This window comes from Helicoverpa armigera, chromosome 1, assembly GCF_030705265.1.
Source record: "Helicoverpa armigera isolate CAAS_96S chromosome 1, ASM3070526v1, whole genome shotgun sequence".
Taxonomy (NCBI): domain Eukaryota; kingdom Metazoa; phylum Arthropoda; class Insecta; order Lepidoptera; family Noctuidae; genus Helicoverpa; species Helicoverpa armigera.
The window spans coordinates 16643476-16655570 of NC_087120.1; the positions used below are offsets into that span (position 1 = coordinate 16643476).

The 12095-nt window shown below is 34.4% G+C and overlaps 1 protein-coding gene across 1 annotated transcript in view; it reads right to left on the reverse strand.

Annotated features, from left to right (window-relative positions):
• Window positions 1–12095, reverse strand: part of LOC110372475 (otoferlin) — a 117094-nt gene that overhangs the window by 11121 nt on the left and 93878 nt on the right. Inside the window, exon 9 of the mRNA XM_021329223.3 lies at window positions 1621–1777. Coding sequence (XP_021184898.3) covers window positions 1621–1777 — 157 coding nt within the window. The remainder of the gene's footprint in view (window positions 1–1620; window positions 1778–12095) is intronic.

Below are 12095 nucleotides of genomic sequence, written 5' to 3' on the forward strand. Positions count from 1 at the left end.
AAGAAATATACCCCGTAGGTACTATCAAAGGTTGCTTATATGGTGTGCAGTGCGATCAGACATGAGTGATTTTCTCAAGGATGAAACCTTAGGTCCTCAGTAGTGTCTCATGTACTTAAAATACCTATGTGTTTGTATTACTACCAAGTTTCATCAAAATCCGTTCAGAAATTTCCGCGACAAGAAGTCACAAACGTACATACATATATACACCCTGATAAACTTTCGCCTTTCTGATAGGGCCTTGAATTTATCGAATTTCATATCTAATCGTCAAAAATAACCCAAAAATAAGTAAGCCACAAAAAACACACTTCCTATCCAATTTACAATATTATTAGTAAAGATAAAAGATAAAGTACAACACAGCTACATTCCGTTATACGAAAATGTGCGGTGAAATGAGAATTGTTTTCGTAGGCCTCCCGGGATCGGGCCTCGAACACACGGGTACTACATTACTGAGAATTTTATTATAAGTGTGTGTGTGTGTTGGTACCTACATCTTGAAGTTTTGTTATTATCCGTTTTGTCTGTTTGTTTATAAACGAGATATGTAAGTCTAGGTCAGTATGTAAATATGCTAAGGTTAGACTATGTTCAATGTCTTAATATTCTTACGAATAAGATACCTTAGTAAGTTTAAGTTATAAACTTGCAGCCTCCCGTCCTTTCACTTGCGGTTAATATTCTGCGTTTAAGGTTAAAAATGATTCTTATAATATTTGAATGTATGTTAACGACTAGCTAGATTTAATGTAAATGTTGTATTTACCCTTAATTGGCATATATATTAGAATAATACTTATGCTTCTATGTATGTATTGTGTATGTGTATGTATATGCTGTGGGTGAACCTAATAATAAATATATAGATTTGAAAAAATATTTCATTCAGTTTTAAAAAGGCTTATAGGCTACTTTTTATCTAAGTGCGTGGTGTAGTTCCCACGGGACACGGGTGAAACAGCCGGGGGAGCTAGTACATAACACAATGTCAGGTATCAGGTGGAACAATCCATCAACCCCTCGACATGAGACGCTTCAGTTTCAGCGAAGGTTTTAAACTTTTCCCACAAAGACGCCGCGCCGGAAAACGCGTACCTTTTGTGAAATTCTGACGGCCTCTCGTTATTCGACATGCTTATTGATGTTTAAAAGGGAAATACAATATGTACATACATACATATTTCGTTTTAGATTTTACGAAGGCAAATAGGTGTAATTTAAAATGAATTTAGGTCCTTTTCTTTGTACATTATGATTGTCTACAGCAGTGGTCCTAGTGCTAGTAAGTGCTTAGAAGTTTTATTTTAATACCCTGAACTATAAATAAGAGCTCCTATATTATGAGACTAGCCGTTTTACTGCAGTTTCACCCGCGTTCTGTGGGAACTACTGCCCGTACCGGAATAAAATATAGCCTATGTTACCCGAGAAGAGTGTAGCTTTTCAACAGTGAAATAATTTTTCGGTAGTTTCGGAGCTTTTACGTTACAAACAAACAAAAACATTACCTCTCTTTATAGAATAAATAAAAGAATTTCAGGCTTAACAATCATAAAAAAAATACCCTAAGCCCTAAGTTAACCAATATCCTATTGATATGAAGACACTTACGCTTCAATATCGTCTTCATCCTTCTCACTCTTCGGTGGAACCTTGATGGTGTCTCCCTTGCCGATGACGCTGATGTCACACTTCAGGTAACCCTTAGCGCCAGCAGCCACGTCGTCAGGGTCCGTCAGCAGAGCCCATTTGTGGAAAAACTGGCGATCTGTTGACAAAAAGTACTGGTTCAACCAATGTTCTATTTAACTGGACTAGATATAGGTAACGGCTCGAATGTATTAAAGTAACTTTGACCTTTAAATCAAGGTCATCAAAACTAATGATAAATTTATGTAAAAATAAAGGCGTATTAAAACAGTTTTCTGTGTGAAAAAATTGCTTTTATCATCAATTCGATTACATTAAAACATTCGAGCTGTCAAATCTATCACAGGACGAACTATTTTTGAAATACATTCACCAATTCTTAATCTACGTTTACCTATATATTATACTAACATACATACAACTCTATACCTATATACATAGGTACAAATGTTCAAAGCTGCATCAGGCATTCCTGTTTACGCGACATACAGAACTGTTTGATGTCAGACATTATTGAACACTTTACCAGTGCAGTTTAAACAGCTCACGCTTGGCATGTTGACGTACGATGGCATAGCAAAGCAATTCATCAAGTCTTAGAAATTGGGCTTGTAATACATATTTAATAACAACCGCCTTTCTTATGAAGGAAGCAACCGCTTTTGTGTACGATTTTATACTTCTTGACATAAGATTTTATTTGTAAGAGTTTTCCATTCAGTTAGCTCAATTTAGGCAGGTTTCCACTTAACTCTATTTTCAGATAATCTATTGAATGTATTGTCGACACCATATTTTGGGCGATTACTCGGAGCATTCAATAGAATTTCTCGTGTTATCGAATTCTACCTCCGACAAGGACCAATCGACTGTGAACACTAAGCCTTATTCGTTCGCATCACATTTTACAATATTTCAAAGGAATAATATTATACAGAAAAGCAAAATTCCATGACTTGCCCTATGCTAAGGTATTTCGTTAATATTTATGGGGAGTTTCTACTGTATAGGTCGTAATGCAATATTTAATTCATGAATTTGTTCGCAATTTCAGTGGGTACTTACATTACATAAATAATGTAGAGGGAGCCTTGTTTACGAGGATATACTCGTAACTACTCACTGCGCAGTTACGTTTAAGCCTAGTTTGGATATTCACACCGCAGAATTACTTTAATAGGTAAGTAGGAGTTTAACCTATTCTAATACACGCCTTTGATAATGAAAATATATACCGACTATCCAAGAGCGATCTAATGACGACTGAAAAGAAACAAATACGAAAATAATATAATGTAAGTAGGTTTCTAAATTGTAAATGTATGTCTAAATTGACCACATGAATACTTGTCCATTTTAAAAGACCTTCCTCAATCATAAGAAACGTTTGAGTCCTTTTGACATCCGTTTGACGAGTTACATTTTGATCATTCCAAAAATAAACGATTACCAATAATAAGAAAAGGGTCCACTTTGGTTCCCCTAAGGATTGAGTTAGGGTTTGCTGCAGTGTGCCTTCATAACCAATATTTGAGCCCCTCTAATAGGGTTCTCGGTACGGTAAAGTTTTGCGTTTGATGTCAGAATTGAGGAAATGATTCATTTGTTGGACATACAAAGTCAACAAGATACTGGTACCTATAGATAGAGACCTATGTATAGGTACTAGTATCTTTTATATTTGCCGTGAAGTAAATGGCCCTTTAGGTTACTTAGCGTTAAAGTTTTTTTATATTGGAATTTGTTCTAGATGTTCATAGGTCTATACTTAGTGTTCCTAATAAATGGCTAGTTACTAGAAGGTCTGTTGATGTGATCAATTAGTTTTTTGTGGTTTACATATCAACAAGTATTTAAGGTGAACCGGGAAATAGGATTATAATAGGTTGTACGTTGGTTGTATTATAACTTACTTAATGATGATTTAATCATGGACCGGGTGTTAAATGCACAGGAGTATACCCAACCCTATGGTCGCCCAGTAAAAAGCAATGTACGTCGAGCATGTGTGGGCATAAAATACAACAACATGGTCATATTTGCTGCATTTGCGACCATTTCACAAAACAATAATCAAAACATTACAGAGATAAAATATAAAATGTAATAAAAAATGGCGACCAGCGAGATGGGTCGTATTAACGCGACTACCAACACTTTTCAGTACATTAAACGCAATGAAAATATATACCTAGTCTGTTCCTTCTAAATATTTAACAACCACGAAGTGAGCAAACAGCAAACTTTTCATACACATCATCAATTTATAAGAAGTTTTTCGTCATAAAAACCGGCCAAGTTCGAGTCGGAATCGCACACGAAGGGTTCCGTACCATTATTTAGAAAATGAGCAAAAAAAATACGTTTGTTGTATGGGAGCCCCAAAAAATATTTATTGTGTAACAGAAATACATAATCTGTGAAAATTTCAACTTTAACTATCACGGTTCATGAGCTACAGCCTGGTGACAGACGGACGGACGGACAGAGGAGCGAAAACAATAAAGTCCCGTTTTATCCTTTGGGTACGGAACCCTAAAAACAGCACCTGAACAAGGAAGTGAAAGTTTGTGATCAAATCTAATTATTTGTGAAAGGCCGAGCTTGTTTTAACATTTTCGTAACAACGTATGATTACTTCGCTTCTTAGAAATGTTCTTGATATTACTGGATATAATATGGAGTATTTTTCTTCTCATATTGTAGCTCTCATTACTATCATTACGTAATTAATTAATTAATTAGGAAAAATACTAATTAGGATAATGTTATGTATTCCATATTGTTTGTCTTATTCTCTTGGCAGTAATGATCTATGTAGTAAATAGTCATGTTTTCTGAATATACAGGTATGTATGTATTTCAGATGTATCTACTGTTCTCAAGATGAAGAATAGATAGAATATTTTCCAAATATTTTCAAGCAATAACTTTGAACATTCACCGTGGCCGTGCGCTGTACTTTATTTTCAAAATACCTGCTCGAGAAATTCATTTATGTCATAGCTGAGATTTTAGAATTTTGCTCAGACATTTTTCGTATTCTAAAATATTGTGGAGCTTTTACGTAAGCGATTTAACATGCCAATCCAGCTTTCAAATTTTAAGAAAATTATACTTTAACCTGTTGCTGTTTAGGTGTATTTTATGTGTTTATTCACAAAATATGTATGTTTGTATGTTTATGTAAAGCATCTATGTTCATATTTATTTCTTTATTTCTTCCAGGTTTGTGCGATAGTTTCCCAACAGATAAATCAACTATGCTAACTTAGCCAGTAAAAAGTGCATCTAGTTAAGATCAAAGTACCGCAGTGCAGTTCAGATTGCGGTCCAGCTAACCACAATGTCAGAGCATATAGTTGAGAACCCAGTTAGTTGTTTACCGTTGTCACTTGTATTTAACCAACAGGACAGCGTTCAGATTTAATCTATTTACTTTGGTAATAGAAAAAAGCTAGCCAAAGAAGGTCGCATTTCGTTAAATGTTATATTTAATGTCTTCAGAGATTTTACTCCAAGTACTTAAGTAACTTAAACATTTTATGAATAGTCTAGTCTAGGTTTTTTTTTTTTTATCCTAATTTCAACTTCCACTTCTGGACAAAGAACTCGCCAAGGTTGAAAGACGTGCATTGCTGGACAAAAGCCTCTTCTAGGTTCGTCACTTTTACCGGTATTCTGACTTAGATATTATGCCTTTTGCTGTAGGAAATCAAATGACGCTGCTGTGAGTGCAGCGTGAGGGAGTGTCAGAATCTTACTGACTAAAGCCCATCATGTTACTTCTTAAGCCCTTCATGTAAGTACCAGGGCAGCGGTAACTCTTTTTAAAGGTAAATTCTAATATGCTCGTAAAGTTATTTGACAGAGATTTGTGAGGCGAGTGAAACTACAGGAACCAGCTAACAAGGATTAAAAACACTCACTTATAATAAGGAAATGTTAAAACAAAAGCAAGTGTTGAACTACTCCTCAGAAAACAATAATACGAAAACATTTGTTCCTGAGTTTGGCTCCAAATTGTTTTTAAAAGGAATTTTGTCTTTTTTTCTTGATCTCTTGTTGGCTCTCTAAAATAGACATAGGTACAGACCATAACACTGTTTTTTGGTAAGTATAATAAACTCCAAATTACCGCAGATGGAGGTAGGCTTACACAATATGGACAAAAATTTGTAATGTGTTTACATGTATCATTATTCCATTATGCGTAATTAATAATCAATTTTAAAACAAGCCACACAATAGAAATGTGTTGTGATGAGTTGCTGTGTGTTCACTAATTACCAGAACTTGTCATTATAATCCAATTTGCAGTTATCGCGATATTAATACAAGTGTAAACAGAATTAATTATTTTGAATGAGAGAACAAAACATCGCATTGCAAACAATATTCGCCAGCGATTACAATGTTTCAATAATATTACTGTCACAAATATTAACCATTATTTTAAATATTTCGCTCAGCGCAATATTGGGAACAATGTTAAGCTAAATTGAACTTTATAAGCTGTGTAGTATGGTTGGAAATATTCACTGAAATGACGACAGGGATTTTGGATGCACATTGAATACTTACGAATGAAGAATGAACTCCTGAGACTCAGTAGTTATAGAAATCATCAACAACATAGATATTATCTCACGGAGTAATGAAAGATGAGCGGAGATGCCATAACGCAGGTAGGTCAGGCGCCTTCTGCTAGGTCAAATAACTTACGAGGGAACCAACAAGGCGCTCGGGTTCTTTGAGACACTGTCAATGATTTTTGATATTACAAAAATGGGCGAGTTCCAAAAAGGCGTATAGGAGAGGAGACAGTAATTTTCCTTGTCTCCCGCGCACCAGAATTTTGGTGCGCTACTTTCTTCGAAGATTTTCTGTTCTGGCATCTCCGCTAGTAATTTTGTTCTCCATGTATTATCTTATCTACTGGTGAACAATCAGGTTTGGAACTTCTGAATGCCTGACGTAGATGGAGGTACCTATTTATGAATAGCGAAGATATTGGTTCAAACTTACCTGCTTAAGTACTCAGTTATTTGAAGGTTTAGGTGTCCGCTGTTATTAAAAATCGAGTCCATTTCCTGAGCCTATACTCTACCAATTCATCATCTCCCGAGCCTTTTCCCAACTATGTTGGGGTCGGCTTCCAGTCTAACCGGATTCAGCTGAGTACCAGTGTTTACTATACTCTACCAAGTGTTTCTATTTAAAGATGAATTGATTTGACTACTCCATAGTTTATTCTTGCATTGCCTATCACGAGTTTCAGACTTTTAATGAGATTGCTAACTATATGCAGAATCTTGACGCATGATCATAACAATAGTATAGTTCGGAAAATAAGAAAATAAAGTTATTTTCTATTACAAACACTGGCTATTTTTATATACATTAATCTACAAAGTACATCGTACTCTACAGACGAGAATATAGAGGTAAATTTAACTACAAGCTAGACGTTGGATTAACTAAAACATTCTTCAGACGGCAAAGTTGGTTTAATCTCATTTAATATTAAGTGAGAAGCTTTATTAAGCCAATTATGCGCAAGTGCTCTATTTACGAAACTATTATCTCTACGTCATAGTATGTATGTATATATATGTGCTTCTATTATGAAAACATAATGGGCTTAAGATTACCGTGTAACGTACCCACTTGTTCAACCTGCTATTTGTTTTACTAACTAAAGCTTTAGAAACGGCCTACTTAATAATGTCTACTTATGTATCGTGAAATTACTAAACTATGCTCGACTGTAATCTTGGTTCATGAATCAAAATATCAACTACATTGATAAAGTTATTTGCATTATATAGTAGGATACTAATCCTTAGTAATGTCTATATCCTTATAGACCTACGTCTTACTTTTCAAAAGCTCAACATTCTTCTAAAGTATCGTTTAGTTAAAAACCCTTTTCGATCAAAAATAATTCTGTCTTTTCACTGTAATTTTTTCATGAAATTACACCACCTTTGAGTAGCCATAAAAGCATGCCGTAGATACATTACAGGTTGCTGTGACAAATATTTTTGATCGAACAGGATTTCTAACAACTACAAATTCTACAGCTATAAATACATAAAAGATAGCACAAGTCACAAGACAGGAAGCTTTGAAGTTTCATACTCATCAACCATCAACCCGATGACCGTCCCTGTCCACCCACTGCATTCTGAAATAGCGTGAAGGAGTTCAAAAGAGGTGCACAGAACATAGAAAACAAATACATGCATAGATATGTCATACAATAAGTTTAAGAAGTAGACACAGAATTTAAAATATTGAGAAGAAAAGACAATACAGTAAAGCAGGATAATATTTTTTTACTTAATTATTTTTAAGTTTTGTGATTGTGTTTTAAAGTGTTAAAAACATGTTCTAAGAATCTTCACAATTTGTCAAATGAAACGTTTTCTTTTAATTTGTATTTTATCTAAGTCTAGGATGACTTGGTTAACAATAAGATATAATCATTAAAATAATCAATTATGTACATTGTATATTATGAACATGAATGTGTGGAAGATATAGTGGCTTTATTATTATTATTTCGGTAGGTATGTACGTCAACATTTCTGTTAATTCAAAAACCCTCTTTTCGAAAAATATGCAATATTAAATCTATAATGAAAACAATCAATCACACGTAGCTTATTGGGATAAATTGAGCGATTTAAATTGTAATAATATTGACCAACAAAATTATTTGTACCAACATACCTATTAAGTATGTGTGATGGATCACAATGAAACTGGTACAAAAACAAAGTGAAGGTTGAACATTTAAAATATGGCGTTTACCACAGTTGCATGTAAAATGTAAATAGATCGCTGTTGTTTTTGCACGCAACGTTACTCGCGGCACTCGCGGCTAATAAGTGCACTATGTTCGAATAACGAGCAATTCTATGCCTTTACTGGCTTTTAATATAAAACGTACACTTTCAAATATACAAGTTTCAATTTTATTGTGGTTTAACAAACGTTTTGTATTCATTTGAGGACTGGTTTTGTCATCTGTCTAGTCTTTTCTCAACTATTTTGGGATCGGCTTCCAGTCTAACCCGATGCAGCTAAATATCAATGTTTTTTTTTTACAAAGAGCGACTGCCTTTCTGACCTCTTCAATCGATTCAACCCCCTAGGTAATACTGGTTGTTAGGCTTTCTAGCTTTACCAACAAAGACTGCCAATGTTGTTCAGACGATATCCGGGACCAAGATTTATCGTGCGTTACAAATAAAACCTACGGTGTAATCAATATTATTGACCGCACGATTTCCTAGAATTTTGAGTAGATATTATCCACTGATACCTAACCACTGATTCCGTTATTGGTGAGTAGTCGTTGTCATACTTATTCATATCGACGACTTATTCAGATTTAATCTATCAGTTTGAAAGTAAAATTGTAATCTAATAAAATTCCTACATTAGTATTTTAATACATCGTGTACATAATTATTTGCATACAACAACCAACGAAAGCCATCAAGTGACAGCTCATAACTTATCCTACATTTTTTCTTTAGAAAGTCATGTATCTATAAATCAGGATTAAAACATGAACTAAAGTTACATTAAAAAACCAAAAAGCCATATGGGACAAAAATGACGTAATATTAAAATTTATTTCCACATATTCGCGTAAAATTATGATATTGCGTCACGCCTGTAGATTAATGGGCTTGCCTGAAAGTACGCATGTTCAAACCACTGTCCATTAAAAGCTATTTATTTAAAGTTCACGTTAAAAGTACGATCAATTAACAGTACCCAGAACTGATAATGAATATTCTGTAAAGGTACTTCTCATTATAATATAACGGTAATTAATTAATTCTTGGTAATATGGATATTTTTGATGAAATTGTAAAGAAATCAAGTTCCATGGAGCCACGATTACAAGGTGGTCTATGCGATCGCTTAAAATGTAGATACATACTACGCTAAGTAACATAATACTAGTAGGGAGTTTTAGAGAAATCGTTTATCATCTCACGAGCCTATTTCCTGTCTAACCGTAAATAGCTGAGTACCAATGCTTTACAAGGAGCGACTGCCTATCTGACCACCTCAACCCAGTAACCTGGGCAACCGAATACCCCGTTTGTCAAAGATGTTCAATGACAAAGCAATCGTTTATGTAAATATTTTTTTACAAGAACTGTGAATAGCTCACAAAGTATGACCGCAACACAAAACATTTCTCGATAGCCTAACCAATGACAAGTTAAATTGCCATGTCAGAACTTTGAGAGCAACAAACGGTGACCAAATTGCCTATTGCTAGCGGACGGCAATATGTATCAGATGTCGAGCCGGTGATTTCAAATGTGTACCAATACTCAGATAATTACTGCGATCGGCCGGACAGAATGAATTAGTTCCAATGACTGTGTAGTTAATTATTAGGCAATTCATATATGTTACTGGTTTTATTGTGAATATTGTGGAAAATAATCTATATTCTTACTGCAGGGTACAGCCTTCTTCTCATACTAAGAATAATCAAGGCGGATTCACGATTGCATCTTTTAGAGTAGGACCCGCCGTACACTGCAAACTTTTAATCGGCCGATAGTTTGTTTGGGCTAATAAATCAGTATGATGAATGGTTTTATGTAAATTACAAAGATCAGATATCTAGCCGGTATCAGACCGGCTGAAAACTTTGATTGGATACAAGAATTTCTTTAAAAAAAATTTCAACCATCGGGTCTATTGTAGGCTAACTATATACTTTAGTCTGCAGTGATGCAGCGTCCAGTTTTCCTCAAAATTCTTACACCTTTACAGCCATTTAGTGTCCGAGACATACTTAGATTCTTTCTTACCTAACTTAGAAAAGTTACATCAAACTACTTAACTGATGTTACAGCCTAGCTAAAAGTGCAAGCAATTTATTTGCAGCATTTAAAATATTCACCGGTAGTTAAAGCGAACGGAAAATATTTTAATATGTAGAGCAGAGCAAATATCTTACCAGTGAAAGCTCTTCTCGCTATGTAAAGAACTAGGTATCGATCTTCATCACTTGGTTTTCTTTCACAAAGTGTTTTTTCAGTAGTAGAGGGTTATTAGAGTCAAGAAGGGACAACGAGTAAATACTACCTATTTAAATTGATAAACGAAAATATAAACGGGTCTGCTGGAAGACATTTCTTTAGAAATGAGCAGTACTATTTTATGTTACTTCTACTTCTTTCTGTGTGCATAAATGGTTAAATAAATATAAAATTCTGTATACAACTTCAATGAGTTATATTAACTTCAGCGACATAATGGAATATTTTCAGTTTCGTCCTTTATTTATTTATGTAACACCTTATTTATATACCTACATTCTTTGCAAATAAACGTTTTCCAATTCAGTTTCAGTGACCAATTTATACTTTATATCAAAACACTCTCTCATCAGTATGCAGTTAGAAATAGCGTAACCTGAATTCAGAGGTTTATGACCTCCTAAAAATCTAGACTACCACAATTTTTTGTTAGGAATCTTAGAGATTTCAAGGCACTTATATTTAACCTAGTTACTTAGCTACAAAAGTTATAAAGCAAGCTTTCAAGTACGTAACTAACAGCCCTTCATACATCAAGTAAAATAAGTGAAGGTAGCTATAAAATTATGCGCACACAAAGAATGTCTAAGTTCGTCACGATTATGAATAATAAAGGTGAAGTTCGTCATAAATATTTAAATTGTGTGTCGAGTAAGGCTTAGTTTCAACTGGTGGGTTATTAACAGCTCGTGTAATGTGACCTGGCAGTTAAATAAACCCGACTGTTTGCGGCCAAACGCTTTGTTAAGTAACTACAGATTGTGTACTTATTTCTGTGTGTTATTTGTTAACTTGTGTGTTTCAGGTCTTTGTAATAGATGAGGTTATTTAATGTACTCGTTCGGGAACTACAGGTATATCCTTTTTTGTGTAAACTCAATTTATTTTGTAGTGACTTTGATCGAGTGTTCCATTTTATGAAGCACTATTAAAATGACCTTCTAGACTTTTTCATGAAATTCGAAATAATATGCTTCTATGAATATATTGTGGAAAACTCAGATTTCCATTGTCAAAATTTTGGTCACTCTTGTTCGTTTTCAAGGGTCTCTTGAAAATATTTGAGCATAATAAAAAGTAAGTAGATCTTTTTTAATGAGAACCTTGTGCTTTTATTTAGTCGACCATATTGAAGGACCCGTGTATCTATTGTATGTTATTATTTTCATTGTTTGTCTGAGAATATTTTTGGAGTGCCACTAGGTACATAAAAGCTCTCAATGTTGGCATAGGTAACAGTTGAAAAACAGTTCGGAGCGTTCCGAGCGTCCGGAGCAATACACCGTGAAAACAACCAGATATGTTATTTTTTCAAGCAAACCGTTGCGTTTTCCCAGCAAGATCGTTCTC